At 45.5% G+C, this 22,946-nt stretch overlaps 1 protein-coding gene across 1 annotated transcript; it reads left to right on the top strand.

Moving 5' to 3' along the window:
• The first annotated feature begins 1,315 nt into the window (after window positions 1-1,315).
• On the top strand, window positions 1,316-17,006 carry LOC309482698 (adhesion G protein-coupled receptor F5-like). The gene is made up of 10 exons (XM_082148210.1): window positions 1,316-1,498; window positions 1,894-2,085; window positions 2,295-2,438; window positions 2,750-2,925; window positions 3,014-3,190; window positions 6,401-7,741; window positions 7,908-7,949; window positions 16,099-16,158; window positions 16,297-16,360; window positions 16,526-17,006. Exons 1-10 carry the CDS (start codon window positions 1,399-1,401, stop codon window positions 16,606-16,608), a joined length of 2,379 nt encoding a protein of 792 aa, XP_082004336.1. The 5' UTR covers window positions 1,316-1,398; the 3' UTR covers window positions 16,609-17,006.
• The last annotated feature ends 5,940 nt before the right edge of the window (window positions 17,007-22,946 follow it).

Raw genomic sequence — 22,946 nt, forward strand, 5'->3', positions numbered from 1 at the left:
TCTTGCATACCACCAGCAACTATATACTATTAGTACTGAGGATTGTTACTGTCCTGTTGATGAAATACACATAAATGTACACTTGTTTTACAGTTATTAGAATGTCAGTGACATTAAATAAGACTTTTGACTCCAATCTTACTGACCCTGAGAACAAGAATTACAAAGATTTATCTGGAAAAATTGAGACAGCAGTGAGTATTCCATGTTTCATATTTCAAAGAAATATATTGTTTGTGTAATTTGTTGATTTTTGATGATTTTGGTATAAATACAAATATGAATACAGCTTGAATTTACCTTTTAAGAAGTCAACATACTTACTTTTTTTTTTATTATTATTATTTTGTAAATAATATTTATGGCAACACTTTATTTTTATGGTCCACTTAAGACACTCTACTAACTGTGCAACTACATATCAACTACTAGTCATTAGAGTATTAGTAGACTGTTTGCTTAATATCTGCTATCACTTTATTTCGATGCTCTCCCAACAAACATTCTACTCACTAAAAGTAACTTTGCAACTACAACTTATTCTACTAATCCAAACCCAAACCAAACAGTTTACTGTAGTCTACTAATACTCTAATGAGAGCAAGTTGACATGGAGTTGCAAAGTTATTTATAGTGAATGTCTAAAGTGGACCATAGAAATAAAGTGTGACTATATTTATTTAGGAATTATTTATGTACAAATATTTATTTATTTACCCCCCTTATGTACTTATTTAACAACAGTACTGCAGACTAAAAAAGCTATACTTTTCCATTCGATTAAAATTATATATTTTTTTAATACATGTAATCTATACTAATATAGAATGACTTTTTCAAGCAAACATTGGGTACTTTTGATTTTTACAGATTGACAAAAGTTATTTTAATAAGCTAACTGGCTACATTTCTGCTTCTACAAAAGTCTATAGATTCAGGTATGATCTACCATTTAAACTTTTTTTCACTCAACATTTCCATTTATTCACTACTTTTCAAACAAATAAAATGATAATACAGTGTATTCATTTTGATGTTGTTTGTGTTTCGCTCCACAGGCCTGGCAGTGTTATAGCAGACTACACAATAAGTGCAACATCAAACAACCTTGATTTTAGAGCAGCAAACACAGAGGTTAATGCCTCTCTAGAATTACAAGGAATCAGTTTAGTTGAAGATGCTTTTGCTCAGAGTGGTAAGGGTAGTCAGTGCTTAATCTAAAACCCTTCACATTTCTTAGTTCCATCATATTTATTATGTTGTTTGTTTTTTGTTCATTGTTGGGTGATATGTGTTGTATGGTTTTTATTTTCAGAACAAAAGGACTTCACAACAGATGAATTATATCCTCTGCAAAAGCTGGAACTGAACTGCACAAAAAACGGAACAATAACATGGATGGTGAATAACAAAGTTATTTTGTTGGACAAAACAAAATACGACATTTCAAACAACAATAGCACTCTCACTGTGATAAACATTAATGAAGATGACAGTGGTGAGTGACGTGGGATTTATCTTTGTCCTGATTGCCCCATTGCTTTTAGAGTCTTGTTTTAAAAAGCAGACTGCTATAATACTTTACAATAATTTGATTGAAGTATATTAGCACTGATTTTCCATAATATATTATACTACATGATACAATATTTGGCATAGATTATGCTGTCACATCAACATTAAGTATAATTATGAAATCAATCAACCAATGAAAATTAAGCGACACTTACAGGATGTTAATGTCATGAACATTTACAAAGTATTGTTCTTGTAGCAAATAAGTATGAATTTAATTTTTTACAGAGAATGTTTCTTGAAAATTAAAGTATTGAGTTTACTTTATAAAATAATTCATGTATATTCTTTTTTATTGTTTTTCCCCCCAACATGCAGGTCGATACTCATGCATACAAAACAGTGCGTTACCATACATCGAGTGGCAAAACATTGTTATTAAGCAAAGCCCCAATATCAATGTGGGTGAAGAGTTCCAGTATTTTCCATGTGAAGACAGCACTGTAAAACTGAGATGTTCTGTTGATGCTGGCTACGGTATTGAGTGGGTCCAGAATGGCAACGTACGAGGTTGTACATACAAATCATTAGTACATTTTTATAAAAGTTATTGGGTAGTTGTCATTTAAACATTCAATAAAATCCTCCATGTTCTTAATATGTTTTCTAGAATCAGGATCTGACAGTTTCTCATTAAACTATACTATTAAAAGTACTATTAAAATCCTCCATGTTATTAATGTTTTCTAATAAATGTATTCCCCTTTTTACCCAATCAGGATCTGACATCACAGTAGACTATGCTACTCAAAAGGGAAAATGTAAGGAGGAAACGTTTACATGCCGTCTCAAGGGTCTGCCACAACTACTTCAATACAGTTACAGCAGGAGCAGAGTCACAGTGACAACGACAAGCACAGAAGGTGAGCCTGAAGTTTCTCTTTTTTTGTATCAAATTACTTTTTACTGTTGTGGAATTGCATTGGATTATTTTAATGATCTAGCAGACTTCTCTTTAGGTCACATCACACCTGATCTTGTGGTGTTGACTGTTTTGGTCCTATTTTTTAGTTACTGTATTTGACCTTAGTTACTTCTGACGCTTCTGCAAAGTGTGCTAGCACCTTTCAAGGGTACTTTCAAGTCCCAAAATGTACAGTGTAATGTGATATATTCATAGAAATTGTTGAATTCAATCTGTTTCCTTCTGACTTTCAATCAAATTCTTCTCCAGATTATGACTGTTTTGATGATAAACTTGGATTTGGAAAAGAAAATAATGTGAAGAAAGGAATCTGTGAAAATGGCATGAAAGGCAATAAAACTTACAGATGTGAATCAACTAAATGGAAAAACGTACAAGACAACTGTGTACTCAACGATATCGCTGAAATTAAAAGCAACATTACGGTAATCTATTGGTCATGTGTTTATTGAACAATCATCTGTCCTTTTTTAAAAGCTTCTAATATTTGTATTTTTGTACTTTGCAATTTAGGCCTTGATTGTGGGTGATATACCTATTCCAGAGTTTATGGAAAAACTCAGTAGTGTCACAACAGTGAAAAGAGATGAGATAAGACAGTCTCCTGCTACTGTCCAAGCAATTGTGGATATACTCGTTATAGTTGCTAATTTGTCACAAACTATTTTCATCAATGAGCCAGAGATGGTGGTATGTATAGTCACATTCAAATTTTTATGTACATTTTTATATGTAGACATTTTATTCTTGTATTAAATTTAATTTAACAATATCATATCTAATGATTAAGTTAAATTAATGTTGACAGGCTGATAGGTGTAGCTTCCAGGGAGGCCCGACTTCTCATAGTAGCTCAAAGAAATGAAAAATTACAGATGAACAAAATTATATATACAAGATATTTTCATCTTCAAAATACTTAAAAGCAATTTAAATAGTATGCAAAAATACATTATTATAATAATGATAACAATAATCCGATAATTTATGATCTCTCCCCTACGGAATGCATTTAAAGTTGAAAAATGCTTTGGCACAGAAAAAAGTGGTTATCTTTGCAGTTCGACAGATAAGACTTGTGACTCTTAACTTGGTAGGACACCGCATTTTCATCCTCAAAAACAAAATGTTGTGATATGTTTCTCAGGTTAATGTTTCTTTTAACTCTGATAGCTCCAGAGCAGGATCAAGGTATAGGCCTACTATTATCCAAAGATGGGCACTTGAGTTAGAGACTCGGACTCGAGACGCATTTTAATAGACTTCAGACTTGACTTGGACTCGAACTGAAATGACTTTCTTGACTCGGATTCGACCAAAGGACTCGATCGTGAATATTTTTAAAACGACTAAAGTCTTTAATCCTTATACTATGCCTACTGATATAATAAAAAAAGAATTTGTGTATATATATATATATATATATATATAGCAATATTATTAATTTTTGTTATTTAAAGAGCACGTAGTAATGTGCGCCTATAGGTGGGTCCACAACGCGCGTACATTCTACTTATTAAAGGGTAACTAAACCCTAATTAATTAATGACCTTAATTAATGATCTGTAAGACTGGGGCTTTATTAATGCTGTTCATTAATTCAAGTAATTTTTTTGACATTTGGGTTTAAAGTGTTTTAATTCTACAATATATGGTGTAAAAACGTCTGAGTGCTGCCCTCTTGAGGTTGAACAGTGGCTACTGCAGTCAAATTTTCCTATTGGAAGTTGTGGTACCCTCTGACGTCAGAGGGTACCAGCTAACCACACCCTTGCCTACAGAGAGATGCGTCTCAGATGCACGCCCCCTCTCCACTGGGCTCTGCCCACTTTTCCAGCATTTTTCAAATATTGCCAGTGGGTGGAGTCAGGCTCTGACCAGGGGTTTAGTTACCCTTTAAACGCACAGCAGCACACAAACATGCCAAATATTAAAATTAAAAGGATTACAATGTAAAAGATTATTATTGTGTACATAAAGATATGGAATGGGAGATTAGACTCTGATTGGTTTAACGCACGTAAATCCTAAAACACACCCATTACTCATTAAGAGAATTGAGACAACCCCTAGGCCTAGACCATGCGCCGACCATTTTTCCCGTCGTTAAATTAGCAAAAGTGGATTCGGACACTTCCTTAGTGAACTTGCGCCCTGCGCTTTAGACCATGCGCTCAGATCGTTAAAATAGGGCCCAGAATGTTAATCCATACTTAAAGCGCATATCTTAACATATTGCAATTAGCATGCGAACAGTTTTCTATTGACTTAAAACATTTTGAGGTTTGATATTTTCAGATAATGACTGTCATCAATAACAACATTGCTGTATAACAAACTACTGTTTAACAAACCGCGACTGGCGCCATCTTGCGTCCACTTAGCGATTGTTTTGAAAATAACTACTTGTCTTGTTGCCAGGACTATTGTTTTATACATGTAATGTATTATAAAGTAATGATTTACATTATCCTTTAAATCTTAGGACCTTTATTACAAACAAAACAGATGATAGAAAGATCATATAATTTGTCTATACAAATAATAGGAATTTTGAGTATGATCTTTTTTTTTTTTTATGGCATGAAATGTAAGACTACAGACTTGATTCGGACTCCCGATGAAAGATTTGTGAACATCTCTGCTACGATCGCATAACTTGAAAGTTCCAGAATTAAATGTAACACTGCCGTGGTATTAAAATCCCTGTGAGATGATAGCTGTGTCCCAATTCAGAGGCTGCATCCTTCGAAGGCCACATTCACAGCGACGAGACGAAGGCTGTCACAATGCGAAGGTTCCTTCAAATGCAGCCTCCAAATGCGTCCTTCATTTCTCGTGCAATTAAGGATACAACAGATGGATCCTTCACAGCCTTGCCTACCCCAGAGGCTAGACTGTCCCATTTAACAACGCTTAGTCTGACCTTTGAAGGATGCAGCCTCTGAATAGGGATGCAGCTGATGACTCCCTGGCATCTTCCTATAAGGATTAGGATTAGATGTGGTGGTGTGCTTTAAAAACAGGAACCACTCAGGTAACAGCCTCCCCACTGAATTAATCAGGAGCAGGGGAGTCACAATTCCACACAGAGTAAGTGTAACAATGTGAAAGGCTCAGGAAAGGAGTTGGGAAACGGTGAACATTCAACAAACTTTAATTCCAAAATAAACAAACGACAAAACGAAAGAAATGCGGCAGCCCCTCACAGACGACTGCCACATAAATTAAAACAAAACAACAACATAAAGTCTAGGCCTGATCTTCTCTCATCTTGCACTGTCGTCACTCATCCTTTAATCCTTCCGGAGCTCCTCCGTGAGACTCGAGACGTGTGTGTCACGCCCCATTCCCACAGCTCTCTGCCATGCCCTGTTTGCCACAGTAATATTTTGGTACAACACTAATTAAGCTATACACTGCAGAATGATATTGCAGTGTGGTCATATTAACCGCTGTTCAGTGAATTTTCTGCAGGTTAAATCTAGTAATTTCAATAGGAATCCACGAGATTGGGAATTTCCCCATGCAAATTGGGGGTTTCCAGTGTTGACCAAAGCTTTTCGGTTTGAAAGTAACTTCTGAGTGAGCTGTGCTTTATACATCGCTACGCTACTGAGAGACTGAGGCATTATTTAAACATGGTCTGAGTCTGACCCCCTACCCCCCAGCCCAAATGTGAAGCTATTAACATACTTACACTCAGTTTTGATTCAGTGTAATTGTGTTGTGCAACAGCCATTCTCTCTATATTGTATCTCTCTTATATTATATTATATTATATTATATTATATTATATTATATTATATTATATTATATTATATTATATTATATTATATTATATTATAATTTTATGGGATAAATTTCATCATATTAAACAATTTTATATTCAATTTCCAGAATTTCCTAAAAACAGTGGACATTATTGTATCAGGTAACATCACTGGTACATGGAACAAACTGAACAAAGGAAACACCACAGAAAACACCAGCATTCGACTTCTGGACGCTATTGAGAAGATAAGTGACCGTCTCAATGATGAGTTTCCATTTATTGGAACATCCATTCAGCTGAACAGAAGTACAATTACAACCTCATTCAGTATAACATCAACACTTCTAAACTCAGCTACAGAGATTTTCATACCACAGGTTCCTAATGTGACCATAACCATCATAATCTTCTCGACTCTTGACAATGTCCTACCTACTCGTAATACTAATAATGACAGTAGGAATTCAGATGTGCGCATCAATGGAGACGTGGTTGTTGTTAAGGTTAATGAAGCACTTAACAACATTTCTTTTGCATTTGATATTACTGATCAGTCTACGATAAATCCTCAGTGTGTCTTTTGGAACTTCAGGCTTAATGCATGGGATTCCACTGGATGTAAAGTAAACCCCTCAGGGAACAAAGCGGGCAAGATTACATGTGAATGCAACCACACAACCTCTTTTTCAATCCTGATGTCCCCATTTCATGATAAAAGTGATCTCTTAGCCTATATAACTTACATTGGTGTAGCTATTTCAATGGCCAGCTTGATTTTGTGCCTCATTATTGAGATTATCGTGTGGAAGTCAATGACAAGAAATGACACATCCTACATACGACATGTCTCCATAGTCAACATTGCCGTGTCCCTGTTGATCGCAAACATCTGTTTTATCATTGGAGCCGCAGTCGCAGAACAAGAGCAACCAACATCAGTGGGTCGCTGCAGTCCCGCGGTTTTCTTCATGCACTTTTTTTACCTGGCTCTTTTCTTCTGGATGTTAATTTCAGCGCTGCTGCTCTTTTACCGTACAGTCATGGTCTTGTCCCAAATGTCAAGGGCCAAAATGATGGCCATTGCCTTCATAGTCGGTTATGGTGCACCTTTGCTCATAGCAGTCATTACTGTTGCGTCGACAGCTGGACCACAGAAATATATCACGAAACAATTAGCATGCTGGCTGAACTGGAATGAATCTAGGGCACTGCTGGCATTTGTGATTCCAGCTCTCACTATTGTAGCCATAAACCTTTTGGTTTTGATTGTGGTTCTGTATAAGATGTTGAGGAGAGGAGTTGGTGCCACAACTCAACCGGATGAGAAACATGCCCTGGTGGTCATTGCCCGATGTGTGGCCATATTGACTCCTATCTTTGGTCTAACATGGGGATTTGGAATTGGAACCATGGTGTCCCGTGCATTAGGCATTCATGTGGTGTTTGCACTCCTCAATTCACTGCAGGTATCACTTTCTGTCTCTATATTTAAAAAAAATATATATATATTTCGATGGAATTTTTTATCTAGATCATATTAACATTCTGTAATGCTGCTCATTGATCTATTCTTAATGTCTGTGTTTTTATGAATTTCATTTGTATTTTCAATTGTAACACTTCCTTTAATAGGGATTATTTATTTTGGTGTTTGGAACGCTTCTAGACGGGAAGGTACAGTACGAGTTTACTTCTGTTGTTTTGTAAAGAGCTTAAAGGATTAGTTCACTTTAAAAAAAAATTTTGCTGATAATTTACTGACCCCGATGTCATCCAAGATATCCATGTCTTTCTTTCTTCAGTCGAAAAGAAATTAAGGTTTTTGAGGAAAACATTTCAGGATTTTTCTACACAGAATAGACTTCAATGGCAACCAACTATTCCAATGTTCAAAGAAGGTTCAAATGTCCGTCTCAATGCAGCTTCAAAGTCTCTACACGATCCCAGTCGAAAAAATAAGGGTCTTATCTAGCGAAACGATCGGCCATTTAAAAATAAAAATAAAACAATTATACAGTTTTTATCCCGGAGTACACAGGCAAATAACTTAGATAGATGACGTGACGCGTGACCTTTCCAACGTGATGACGCAATGTGTGGCACATCTCAGAGATGGTACACGACGAGCATTTGTGGTTAAAACGTTTTTTTTGAAAATGACCGATCGTTTCGCTAGATAAGACCCTTATTTCTCGACTGGGATCGTGAAGAGACTTTGAAGCTGCATTGAGAAGGACATTTGAACCTTCTTTGAACATCGGTATAGTTGGTTGCCATTGAAGTCCATTATATGGAGAAAAACCCTGGAATGTTTTCCTCAAAAACCTTAATTTCTTTTCGACTAATGAAATAAAGACATGGATATCTTGGATGACATCGGGGTGAGTATATTATCCGCAAAAATTTTTTTGAAAGTGAACTAATCTTTTAAGTAAAGCCACTTCATTATTTTTTTAATATTGGCCTAGGTTTATTTACTGTTTTTATCCTGCTTATTACATGGCTGCCCACCAAACACGTGAACATGAAATGTTGATTTGATTTGAAATTGTATCTATATATATTTTATCTGTTAATACAGAACACGCATAACTGTTGAAATATTTGCAGGGAGAGCATTTCTCAGGTCAGTCGGAGCTCTCCCTGCAATTATTTTAGAAGTTATGTGTGTTCCATATTTCTTTTGATTGAACCAGCGATGGCAATCATAAGTGATTTAATCACCCCTTTGAGTCAGTTCTTTCTTTTCAGTAAATTGTCCAAACAGGATTGCAAAATGGTCTGAATCAATTCACAATTGTTCAAACAGCTCTCTCACCAGTCATCTGAAACGGCTTTTCAGTCAGTAACGTCTCGGTTACATATGGTAACCCTCGTTCCCTGAGGGAGGGAACGGAGACGTACGTCGTGGTGAACGACGAATAGGAATCTCGCTAGAGAGGCCAATCTACTTCGAGTGAAACTAAAACAAGCCAATACACATTGGCGTGCAATCATTTGCATCAGCTGCGCAGCCTCGCAGCGCGGGTATTTAACGAGCAGCTGGTGTGATTGCACTTCAGTTTTTTGCTGAGGAGCCAAGCCTGAAAAGCTGGTCGCCCCGGCGGGTAGCAGCAGATGTGGCGACGGGACGTACGTCTCCGTTCCCTCCCTCAGGGAACGAGGGTTACCATATGTAACCGAGACGTTCCCTATCGTCCGGTCACTACGACGTACGTCGTGGTGAACGACGAATAGGAATCCCTAGCAAAGCGCCACAGCTGCTGCACCCCATCCAGCGCCCCGTGTAAGCCTCCTCACCTTCTTGCCTGGAAGGACGATAGGAGAGGGCTTACACCGAGAGTATCCGTCACTGTTGTTCCGTTATAACCCATACAGTGAGATTATTGGATAACACTGGGAAAGCGTGCCCGATCTGAGGGAGGGGAACGCTGCGGGAGCCACATTCTTAAGGAGAGTTATGTGGGAATAGACATATGGACTAACCCGAGGGTTGTACTGCATATGAGTAATGGGTGACTTAGCCCAAGGGAAAGACACGGGCTTCCATTAGGAGCAGCCGTGGAGAATATACACATATGGGATCCCCGTAGGGTCACACATATGGGACCCAGCCTAGACCCGGTTCTCAAGGATTCAGCGGACAAGGCCTGGCACCGGACACTCCGCCATGTCCGGGCCGAGGGTGTTTGGAGGACTCAACAGGTTTTGACTCTGGAGTAATAAGGTGCACAGTAGGATGCAGCAAGCCGACAGAGCCGGTACTCACCGTGCTTCTACCCGTTTAGGGTGAGAACACGGGAGGACACGGGCTCTACACGTAGGCTATAGAATCTAGCGAACGTGTTAGGTGTCGCCCAGCCCGCAGCTCTACAGATATCTGTTAGCGAGGAGCCACGTGCCAGCGCCCAGGAGGATGCAACGCCTCTCGTGGAGTGTGCATGCAACCTGAGCGGACAGGGCACGCCTTGAGATTGGTAAGCCAAGGCGATGGCATCCACTATCCAGTGGGCCATCCTCTGCTTGGAGACAGCCTTTCCCTTCTGCTGGCCTCCGTAACAGACAAAGAGCTGGTCTGAGGTCCTGATGCTTCGAGTTCTGTCCACGTACATACGCAGAGCGCGAACGGGACAGAGCAAAGCCAGGGCTGGGTCTGCCTCCTCCAGGGGCAGCGCTTGCAGGTTCACTACCCGATCTCTAAAGGGAGTGGTAGGAACCTTGGGCACATAGCCAGGCCGGGGTCTCAGTACAACATGGTTGTCACCCGGCCCGAACTCTAGGCACGATTCGTCGACCGAAAATGCTTGCAGGTCCCCTACCCTCTTGATCGAAGCCAGTGCAATCAGCAGCAAAGTCTTCAAGGAGAGAAGCTTTAAGTCTGCTGACTGCAAAGGCTCAAAGGGAGCATCCTGAAGTGCTCGAAGCACCAGGGAAAGGTCCCAAGAGGGTATGGAGGGAGGACGAGGAGGATTTAATCGTCTCGCCCCCCTAAGGAACCTGACGACCAGGTCGTGCTTTCCTACTGTTTTGCCATCTATGTGGTCATGATATGCTGAAATAGCAGCAGCATGTACTTTAAGGGTGGAGGGAGACAGCCTTCGCTCCAACCCTTGCTGCAAGAAGGAAAGCACTGACCCTATCGAACATCTTCGGGGGTCCTCTCTACGGGAGGAACACCACTCGACGAACAGGTTCCACTTCAAGGCGTACGCACGTCTCGTAGACGGCGCTCGCGCAGAAGTGATGGTGTTAAGTACCTCTGGGGGTAAGTCACCTAGAACCTCCGCGTCCCGTCCAGGGACCAGACATGGAGTTCCCAGAGGTCCGGACGCGGGTGCCATAGGGTGCCCCGTCTCTGAGTCAGAAGATCCTTCCTCAGAGGAATGGGCCAGGGAGGGACTGTCACGAGGAGCATGAGTTCTGGGAACCAAGTCCGGGTGGGCCAATAGGGAGCCACCAGAAGGACCTGCTCCTCGTCCTCCCTGACTTTGCACAGGGTCTGTGCAAGTAGGCTCACTGGGGGAAATGCATATTTGCAGAGGCCCCGGGGCCAGCTGTGAGCCAGTGCGTCCGTGCCGAGTGTTCCCTCGGTCAGGGAGTAAAACAGCTGGCAGTGGGAGGTCTCTGAGGAGGCAAACAGGTCTACCTGAGCCTCCCCGAACTCTCTCCAGATCAGCTGAACCACCTGGGGGTGGAGTCGCCATTCTCCCGGGAGCACAGCTCGTGATAGCTCGTCGGCCACACGGTTGAGCACACCGGGGACATACATGGCTCGAAGCGACCTCAGACGCTTCTGACTCCAAAGGAGGAGATGGCGGGCGAGTTGCGACATGCGACGGGAGCGTAGACCACCTTGACGGTTGATGTACGCAACGGTCGCAGTGTTGTCCGTACGGACCAGCACGTCTCTGCCCTGTAGCGGCCTTTTTAGGCGGCTCAGAGCGAGACGAACTGCTAGCAACTCGAGGCAGTTGATGTGCCAGTGCAGTTGGGGGCCCGTCCACACCCCTGATACTGCATGCCCGTTGTACGTGGCACCCCAGCCGGTGGCAGAGGCATCTGTGAATACCACAGCATGCCTGGACACCTGTTCCAAGGGGACTCCTGCCCGAAGGAACGAGGGGTCTGACCACGGGCTGAAGGTCTGGCGGCACGCCGGTGTGATTGCCACCCGGTGAGTGCCGTGATGCCACGCCCATCTCGGGACTCGGCCGTGAAGCCAGTGCTGAAGCGGTCTCATATGAAGCAGCCCGAGCGGAGTTACCGCTGCTGCCGCTGCCATATGCCCCAGGAGCCTCTGAAAGAATTTCAGTGGGACCGCCGTCCTGCCTTTGAACGTGTTCAAGCAGTTCAGCACCGACTGAGCGCGTTGCTCTGTGAGACGCGCTGTCTGGGCGACCGAATCCAACTCCATACCGAGATAAGAGATCCTCTGCACGGGGGCGAGTTTGCTCTTCTCCCAGTTGACCTGAAGGCCCAGCTGGCTGAGGTGCCTGAGCACGAGGTCCCTGTGTTCGCATAACTGATCTCGAGAGTGTGCCAGTATGAGCCAGTCGTCGAGATAGTTGAGAATGCGAACGCCCTGTTCTCTCATGGGAACAAGGGCCCCCTCCGTGACTTTCGTGAAGACACGAGGAGACAGGGCCAGCCCGAAGGGCAGGACCTTGTACTGATATGCTCGACCCTCGAACGCAAAGCGCAGAAACGGCCTGTGTCGAGGAAGAATCGAGACATGAAAGTACGCGTCCTTCAGGTCGATCGCTGCAAACCAATCTTGGGGACGGATGCATTCGAAAATGCGTTTCTGCGTAAGCATTTTGAACGGTAGCTTGTGAAGGCTCCGATTCAAAACTCGCAGGTCCAAGATCGGTCGTAACCCACCACCTTTCTTGGGTACAATGAAGTAGGGACTGTAGTGCCCTGACCTCATATCGGCTGGAGGGACCGGCTCTATCGCGTCCTTCGCCAGTAGGACTGCGATCTCCGCGCGCAAGACATGGGCATCGGCTGCTCTCACTGTAGTGGAGTGGATGGCCCGAAACTTGGGGGGACGCCGGGCGAACTGAATCGCATAGCCGAGCCTGATGGTCCGAATGAGCCAGCGAGACGGACTGGGGAGCGCTAGCCAGGCTCGCAGAGACCGTACAAGCGGGACCAAAGGGACCGTAGGCGTACCCGGAGTGGGGCAGCGAGGTGGAACACAGGGGCTCGGCTCGGGAGGCTCTCTCTGGGAGGCGGCCCGTAGCGGAGTCTGAGTGTGCTGTGCAACACTTACCTGGTTCCACGAGGCCGGAGGTGCAGGAGGCGGCTTGGTTGCGTTCTCGAACTGCACACTGCTGCCTGCTGGCGATAGAAGAGGCGGATGAGAGTGGTGAGGATTCTCTCCCCCCACTGCTCTCCGGGCCCTCTTCGGACCCAGAGACGGAAGAAACTGCTCTTTTATTGAAAATTTGGGTACCGCTGGTTTTGAGGCCAGCGGCGGAACAAAAACAAAAGGAAACAAAGGATTTTCCACCCGGCCCTCTTCCGGGGGATGGAGCGATGCGGTCATCGTCTCCTGGAGAGCAGTCCCTGCCATCTCTGGGTCGCCCGTCCTAGGGCCGCTTGCTCCTGGCTTTGCCGCCCTTCTTAGCGGGGTCCTGGACGGGCGGGGCGGCCCGCCTGCGACTGGCTCCACGGCGCCGTTTAGATGGAGGCTGCTGCGGCGGCGCGGGAGCAGGGGCAGACGCAGGAGGCCGCCCTCGGCGACGAGCAGACTGAGGGGCCGCAGGCGGTGGGGTGGGAGCAGCAGCTGGCCGTCGCGGCAGGATGTGTCTGATGGCCTCAGTCTGCTTTTGTACAGCCGAGAACTGCTGGGCGAAGTTCTCGACCGCGTCGCCGAAGAGGCCGGTCTGGGACACGGGGGAGTTAAGGAACCGGAGCTTGTCGGTCTCCCTCATGTCGGCCAGACACAGCCAGAGATGGCGTTCCTGGACCACCATGGTGGACATCGCACGACCCACCGACCGCGCGGTCACCTTCGTCGCACGAAGCGCGAGGTCCGTCGCGATACGAAGTTCCTGAAGAACTTGGGGATCGTGACCACCCTCGTGCAGGTCCTTCAGTGCCTTGGCCTGATGGACCTGCAGCAACGCCATAGCGTGCATGGCAGAGGCGGCTTCCCCACAGGCCTTGTAAGCCTTGCCGGTTAAATCCGACGAGTACTTACAGGCCCGGGAAGGAAGACACGGTTCTCCACGCCAAGTGGAGTTAGGGCACAGTTGCATCGCAACGGCCCGTTCCACTGGCGGGATACGCGTGTATCCCTTAGCCGCCCCGCCATCAAGGGTGGTGAGGGAGGAGGAACCACTGGGACGGTTTCTGGCAGTGAAAGGTGCCGTCCATGTCCCCGTAAGCTCCTCATGCACTTCCGGGAAGAAAGGCACTGGGGTGGGTTGCTGAGAACCAGCACGCGCCACCCCGAGATACCAATCGTCCAACCTCGAGGGTTCGGGACACGGTGGAGGATTCCACACGAGCCCGACCCCTTTGGCGGCCCGGGAAAGCATGGCCATCATCTCCGGGTCCGTCTCAGGCACCGCTGGCACACCCGAAGGAGGCAGCGGTGCCGAGTCGTCGTCCGCAGAGAGGTCTGACCCACCCTCCGATGCAGCGATCGACATCTGGTCTTCAGGAGGAGCCCCAAAGGAGACAACCGGTACACACCGCGAGGATGGTCCAGCTTTCTCCAATGAGGGCTCCACTGGCTGCGGAGCATGAGAGGGGTGAGGGTTCCTAGGGGGTTGGTTCCCCGAAGGAGACGCGCTCACCGTAATCCTCAGGTCACCCGTGTCACTGCCCGAAGCAACCCTCTGAGGAGGATTGGATCGAGGCAGAGGCACGGGGACTCCGCCCCTTTGCAGGAACGTGAGTCTCGACCGCAGCTCCGCGATGGTCATCTTCCCACAATGGGTACATGACTCATCCACCAACGCTGCCTCAGCGTGTTTAATGCCCAGACACACGAGGCAGCGTTGGTGACCATCCCGTGAACCCAGGTAACGACCGCATCCAGAAACACACAGATAGAAAGTCATCTTTAAAAAGACGCTCTCTATCTGTGTAAGCTCTTTTAGGGACTGCTCTCACTGGTGCTGAAACACGCAGGGGAACAGTCACTGCGAACACAGACAGGAATGTGCACCTTTCTGTGCGCTGTCTCTCTCTTACCAGCTGTTAGAACAGCCTTTGAGCGCTCTAATGGCGCACCTTACCAGCTGTTATAACAGCTTTTTTTGTTTGCTCAGTATGTAAAACAAAAAAAGACAGAGAAGGTAAAGAGAGAGAGAAAGAAGACTGCTCGCGCTGCCGTGCTGTAACGCCCGCACCGGGAAGGAGAGGTCCGAAAAGGCTTGTCTTGTCACTCTGTTTGTAGAACGCATCGAAGTGCTTGGCTCCGAAGCAAAAAGCTGAAGTGCAATCACACCAGCTGCTCGTTAAATACCCGCGCTGCGAGGCTGCGCAGCTGATGCAAATGATTGCACGCCAATGTGTATTGGCTTGTTTTAGTTTCACTCGAAGTAGATTGGCCTCTCTAGCGAGATTCCTATTCGTCGTTCACCACGACGTACGTCGTAGTGACCGGACGATAGGGAACAGACAGTTCTGAGATAGCCAACTTAAGAACACAAACAGCGCTTGATTAAGTAGACATTTACTTACTAACACCTGAAAACAAAAGGCTACTTTTTGAGAGGTAACTCTCAATTAAGGACCATTCACACCGAAATTGTTTTTGTCTGCCTGCACTGTTTTTACTTGTTTTCTTATGTGAACATGCATTAGATGGATGTTTTAACTATATATATATATATATATATATATATATATATATATATATATATATATATATATATATATATATATGTTAAGTTAAATATATAAAGTTAAAAGTCAGCATTAAACAGAAGTTGTGATAGTCTTGAGATCTATTTACACCTAGTCACTTCACACATTTTCTCTGATCAGATGGCTACTTTAAATTTAGTCACTCAAACCACTTCAGGGGACACATTTTAGATTAAACTGTAAATGCATCTGGTTGTTGAAGCCATATACATACATTTTACATACATTTACATTTTTACTAAAAAATGTATGTGTGAGAGCGTGTATTCAGGAAATACCTGGCCGTTGCTACACCACCTATGTCAGATATTTCCTGATATACGTCATCATTTAAATCGATTAAATGAAATCAGAAAAAAACATTCTGTGTAATTAGCAGACATTTAAGAGACTTTCAACAAATTTCTGGACGTTAACCAGAGATCTTTGATTGCAGGTTCGTCAGTCACTACAAGGAAAGCTGTCACTACAGAAACTCAGTTCCAGCCATACCAATGTAAATGCCATTCTATAAAAGCATATCCTTTTATGAGCTCTATAAGACTTTAACTAGTGTTGAACTTCTAACCAATGTTTATATATCCATTTTTACATTGACTCTATGTGCTTTATTTTGATTGATAACACCTTACAGAACACCAGTGCAGGATCATCATCCAGACCTCTACTCAATTTCTTGCCATGGATCCGGCGGAGGAGTAAGTAGATGACCTACATCTAAAAACAAACATTTATTAATATATATTCAATAATGAGAATATAGATATTATTCATGAGTTATATTTATCATTTAGATAAAAGTCTGCTTAATGAATTATTGTAAAGACATTAGATGTAAGTAACATACATCTAACTATTTGCAGATGTATACAACGTGTCTGAAGCCAACACTTCCTCAGCAGTTACAGACAGCTCCAACGGCTCATATTCCATTATCAACAATTAAAAGATACTCTAAAAGTGTGTCCTCCACTGCAATGTCTGTTAGTGTTTGTTGGAAGAAATGTTTCTATGTTCTGATATGATAGAAATAAGGTTTCAATATGACTTTATACTGTATTGTATATTATACAGTGGTTAAGGGTATGGACTTGTATGTATACTTTAAAAAAAAGAAATTGGGTATTTTTTTCAATAACACAACTCAAGAGATTCCTTTGTTTTGAGAAGATCACTTTTGTTTTACATCAGACATTTTAAATGAGACATTGTTGTCCAGTTACATAATATCCTATTTTCTGTCCTGTTTTAATAAATTCCACATGTTCCCAAAATGATTATTGTAACTGAATTAAATGCATCTTCATGCTAAAATTGCTTGAAGATGACTTGAGAAAACAGAAAAAAGGCTCTTGTCTTCCCCTTTGCCAAATAAGTAGGAAAACTTCAACACCCATAATGCACTGGGCATGTTGCCTTGCAAGGCCACTCCCAGTCTGCTATGGACACGCTTGACCAGAGTCAAATACCGCCTTGCTTTAGTAGGAAATACTTTTTAGCAAACCTTTAGTCATAATTGTGTCAACTTCTATTGTTCCCGGTTCCAAGAATTCAGAGTAAATCACTAGCGAGTAAGAGGGAGTGAGTTACTTCCAGTGAAGGATCCAGCTCATTGTAGGCAGTGGCTAAAGACTGTAAAGAATTGTAAATCCAGAAAGAACACTGACAGAAAATCTAAATCTGTTTGTAGACAACATTTCAAACTGGATGACCACGAGCACAGTGTTTTAGGCCAAAGAGAGGGGAAAAACTGAAAGAAACTGTCGTTCTGTCAGTTCCGCCGAAGCAAAATGTTGTCACGAACAGGTAAGAAAGCTGTTGCCCAACTGGCTTCAAGATGAAAAACTTTAACCATGCATGCCCATGATGTTTCCATGCCCCTCGTAGAGTGCGCGCACACTCCTCCAGGCAGAACAAACTCCTTGTGTGCTATAGACATAGCTTTCTACAATACAATGCGATAGACGTTGCTTAAATATCGGCTTCCCACTGGCCAGAGTTGAAAAACATGACGAAAAGCTGGTCAGACGAGCGTATAGCCTACATCTGCCCAATGTATCTGCGTACAACTCGCACAGGGCACAAAGCAAGTCTCCTGTCTTCTTCTGAGTCAGAGATTTTACAGTACAGGCAGCTCGAATGAGAGCATACTCGTGACATGATTGTAGGCACATACGCCGCGTTCGGGCGAAATGCCACCAACCGCAAATTGGATGCAAAAGAGATGCACTGTCAGCACATGAAGATCACCAATGCGCTTTGCTGATGCAGTAAGTCACCAAATACAGGGCAGTATGGATTTACTTGTTGGATTCAAGGATTCTAAACGCAGCCGCTAAAAGTCAGACAGGCAGGATCCCCAGGCATCACATGGGGAACCCTGCGTCCTTTTGCAAAAATCTCTGTAAATTGCATATCACTGCATTTTCTCTGTAGGCACATGGCCAGCCAGTCTGTGATGTTAGCATTTTCAAACAATTCATTTTCATCGTTTTGACAAATCAACACATGAGGCCTTCTATGCTGAACACACACTTGTTTTACTGAAAACTGAACCTGCTATCTAGCAGGGTCATTTCTACATAATCTGAATAGATTGGCAGGTAAATTCTCTCCACTGTTATTACAGGAGTCTAATAAAAAACGGAAGCTTCTCTGTATCAGTGCAGGCCACTCAACCGACAAACTTTGTTGCCACTCTTCAATACAGATCAATGCAAGGGCCATCACTTCACTACCACCCACCACTTCTGGGAAGATGTGATCTGCCCTGCTTGAAAAAGACAAATATTTTCTCCTAAGCGTAAAGGTTAAAGGACAAGTTCGGTATTTTATACTTAAAGCCCTGTTTTCAGATCGTTTCTGATGAAATACAATGGTTAAGATTGAAATTTTGACAAATGCTGCTGGCCCGAGAATTTTCGGTTTCTGTGGTAGCACCCCCCCCCCACCTCCACAATGGTTGCATAGGTGCACTGGAATAATCCTTCCTAAAACGCATTAAACTTTCGTTTACAAAGACGTGAAACTCACCGAGTGATCAGGGGTGTTCACTGATATGCTCACACAAAAATCGCTGCAAAAGATGCTTTCCAACAGGTTTTATCGTAGTTTTTGTCCAACTCCATTGACTTGTATTGGATGAAAAACTACGATAAAACCTGTTGGAAAGCATCTTTTGCAGCGATTTTTGTGTGAGCATATCAGTGTGAGCATATATGGGGGGGGGGGTGCTACCACAGAAACCGAAAATTCTCGGGCCAGCAGCATTTGTCAAAATTTCAATCTTAACCATTGTATTTCATCAGAAACGATCTGAAAACAGGGCTTTAAGTGTAAAATACCGAACTTGTCCTTTAAGAGGCCCATCTATCACTGTTCCCCTTCGAGGGAACTCGCACTGCGTCGTCGTCGTGACGACACTATGGGAACGCCCTCAGCGTAACGCATCTGAAGCATGAATGAAATCTGTCCAATCCTGATTGGTGCTGCGTCATGACGTAGTAGATGACGGCATAACCGGAAGATACAAAGGGACGCCGGCACAAACACACGTTAGCTTTTTGCTCTTCAGCAAAGCGCTCTGTGTGAAACTGTTTGTCCTATTTGGTGTTGTTTGTCCTATAAGAATTGTCCCAAATAACGTCTGCATTGCAATATAGAATCTAGTGGCTCGGATCTCGCGTTTGCCGAGGCAGCGCGTAGATTACGGGTCTACTCTGCAATAAAGATTCTGTGACTGATCTCGCGTTTGCCGAGGCAGCGCGTAGATTATGTCTGCATTGCAATACAGAATCTATAGCTCGCGTCTCGCGCTTGCCGAGGCAGCGCGTAGATTACGGGGCTATTCTGCATTAAAGATTCTGTGTGGGTGCGAGGCATGCACAGTCAGCTCCTGAGGGTGCTGGCTGTGTGTTCATTGAAAAATATCTTGACGCACACAGCCGTGCGTTCCGGGTGTTTCAGCCTCGCGCCCGTTGGCTTTCTTCTCGAGAGATGAAAGCCAAATATATTGTGAACGACTCGAATCTCGCATTTGCCGAGGCAGCGCGTAGATTACGAGTCTGCTATAAAAGGGACACACACGATCTGTGAAATAATACTGTTTGGGTGCGAGGCATTCACAGTCAGCTCCTGAGGGGGCTGGCAGTGTTCATTGAGAAATATCTCGGCGCGCGTGCATAGAAAAAAGCCGTGCGCTGTCGGATGTTTCAACCTCGCAATTGTTGACTTTCTTCTCGAGGGATGAAAGCCGATATATTGTGACCGACGGCTCGAATCTCGCGTTGCCGAGGCAGCACATAGATTACGAAACCGTTTAAATAAATATTAAACTAAACAAACAGTATTGTCTGGTGATTATGGCTGCATTTAATTCTTAATGGAATTAAAATGATGGAATATTATCTGACTTTGAGAAGTTATATATTTTAATTCAGCCTACCACCGTTTCACTTATCTAGTGTTTTTGGCTGCATTTCATTTTGAGGAATTAAAATGTTGAGCCTCGCACCGACAGGTGCAAAAAGAGTGTCGCCTCCCGCGCCCCTCCCGAGGGAGCCTGGCAAAGGAGACGGCGCTCTTGCGGCAAGCCTTCTGAGCCTAAGGTCGATCTGAGGACCGTCGATCCTTTAGGCAAAGAAGGCTTCTGCCAGGTGGTCCTAGCTGCGGCCGGACCACTCAGAGCTGTCCCCCCCGGGGTGGAGCGATCGAGGTCGCCTCCCCCCGGAGCTCTCAGGAAATCAGTGCTGTGTTCCCGCCGTCCAGTACGCTTCGGGCCACACTGATTTCCCGCGCACGCACGCCGCTCCAGCCGCCTCTAGAAAGACCTGCGGCTGGGCAGCGAACGCGTCCGCACACCGAAAATCATTCTCGACTGCTCCCTGCCGGTCAGCCGCTTCAGGGGGTCGGGAATGAGGCTCGGTTGACACCCGAGGCCAGCCTTGAGAGGCTGGTTCCCTTAGTGGATTATCTCGGCGCATGGTCATGCTTCCGAATATATCTGCGTGGGCCCTGCGTACTGTAGAGCTGGGTTACAGACTGCAGTTCAGCTCCCCTCCCCCGAAGTTCAACGGGGTGGTCTGGACTGTGGTCGGCTCAGAGCAGGTTCGGGTTATGGAACAGGAAGTTCAATCCCTGTTGGTCAAGGAGGCCATAGAACGTGTTCCTCTGCCAGACAGGGAGTCCGGGTTCTACAGCCGGTACTTCATAGTTCCCAAGAAGGATGGGGGGTTGCGTCCAATAATAGATCTCAGGCACTTGAATCGTTCTCTGAGGAGATTCAGGTTCAAGATGCTCACAATTCCAGCCATCGTGAGTCAGATCCAGTTCGAGGACTGGTTCGTCACGATAGATCTGAAGGACGCATACTTCCATATTTCCATCCTTCCATGTCACAGGAAGTTCCTGAGGTTCGCTTTCGGGGGCGAAGCGTACCAATATCGGGTTCTTCCCTTTGGCCTAGCTCTTTCCCCTTGCACCTTCACCAAGTGCATGGATGCAGCGCTGGCTCCGCTGAGACTCCAGGGCATTCGTGTACTCAATTACATCGACGACTGGCTAATATTAGCCAAGTCGTACGATATGGCAGTTCGGCATCGAGATGTCGTTCTAGCCCATATCAGGTGCTTGGGGCTGAGACTCAACACAAAGAAAAGCGTGTTGACGCCCTCCCAGAGGACTATGTTCCTGGGAGTGGTATGGGACTCCACGACGATGCGGGCACAAATGTCTCCTGCACGGGTGGAATTCATACGGGCGATGGTCTCCAGAGTGAAGCTAGGCCACAACCTCACTGTGAAGCAGTTTCAGAGACTGCTGGGGCTCATGGCAGCAGCGTCCAACGTCATACCTTTGGCCTGCTACACATGAGACCCCTACAGTGGTGGTTGAGAGCCAAGGGGTTTTCCCCGAGGGGAAATCCGTTCCGTATGATCAGGGTAACGCGCAAATGCCTTCGTTCTCTCGTCATATGGAGGAAACCTTGGTTCCTGTCCCAGGGACCGGTGCTGGGAGCATCATGTTGCCGGAAAACCGTTTCAACAGATGCCTCCCTCACTTGGTTGGGGCGCGGTCATGGACGGCCGCTTTGCGAGAGGTCTGTGGGAGACCCGGCATTCTTCCTGGCACATCAACTGCCTGGAAATGCTGGCGGTCTACAAAGCTCTGAGGAGCTTTTTCCCAGACCTCCGCGGCCACCATGTCCTGATACGCTCGGACAACACTTCTGTAGTCGCGTATCTGAATCATCAGGGGGGTCTGAGGTCGCGCCCTCTATGCAGACTGGCACACCAGATCCTTCTGTGGTCCCAGGGGAAACTGTCGTCTCTCAGAGCAGACGTCCTGTCGAGGCGGGGGCTGAGGCCCGGGGAGTGGCGACTCCACCCAGAGGTGGTGGAAGCCATGTGCGTGAGATTCGGCCCAGTGGAAGTGGATCTGTTCGCGTCTCAAGAGACGTCCCACTGTCCACTGTGGTTCTCTCTCAGGCATCCAGCTCCGCTGGGGCTGGACGCCATGATGCAGACGTGGCCAAGGCTGCGTCTGTACGCATTTCCCCCGATCGTTCTGCTCCCGGGAGTCTTGGAGCGAGTCCGCCGGGAGGGGATCAGCCTACTTTTAGTAGCACCCCGCTGGCCGACCCGAGTATGGTTTTTGGACATTGTAGCACTGCTGGACGGCCTTCTGTGGCAGGTCCCTCTGAGGAGGGATCTGCTGTCGCAGGCAGGGGCACAATATTTCACCCCCGGCCAGAGCTGTGGAACCTCTGGGTCTGGCCCCTGAGGGGGCTCGGTACCTAGAGGCTGGCCTGTCAGCAGATGTTGTCGAGACCCTACTCAGCTCCAGGGCTCCTTCTACCAGGAGACTGTACAGCCTGAAGTGGAATGTGTTTTCCACTTGGTGTAGAGAGCGTGAGGTGGACCCAGTTAACTGCCCAGTGGCTTCAGTGCTGGAGTTCTTCCAAGATCGTTTCTCCGCCGGTCTTACCCCGTCCACACTTAAGGTGTATGTGGCTGCCATTGCGGCTTTCCACTCGCCTATAGGTGAGGGGCCTTTGGGGAAGCACCATCTGGTTGTACGTTTCCTCCGTGGGGCTCGGAGGATGAGGCCTGCGGCTCGCTCCAGAGTTCCAACCTGGGACCTGGCGGTGGTACTTGAAGGGTTGGCTGAGGCCCCCTTCGAGCCACTGGAGTCGGCTGAGGCAAAGAACCTGACCCTTAAGGTGGCCTTTCTCCTTGCTATCACCTCTCTGAGGAGAGTGGGGGATCTCCAGGCCTTGGCTATAAT

This window comes from Leuciscus leuciscus (assembly GCF_965113295.1).
Source record: "Leuciscus leuciscus genome assembly, chromosome: 19".
NCBI lineage: Eukaryota > Metazoa > Chordata > Actinopteri > Cypriniformes > Leuciscidae > Leuciscus > Leuciscus leuciscus.

Coding starts and splice junctions, on each gene's coding strand:
- LOC309482698 (XM_082148210.1), top strand. CDS start 1,399: ATGGTGAATAACAAAGTTATTTTGTTGGACAAAACAAAATACGACATT. Junction 2,086..2,294: donor CCAGAATGGCAACGTACGAG/GTTGTACATACA, acceptor TTACCCAATCAG/GATCTGACATCACAGTAGAC. Junction 7,950..16,098: donor GAACGCTTCTAGACGGGAAG/GTACAGTACGAG, acceptor CTTTGATTGCAG/GTTCGTCAGTCACTACAAGG.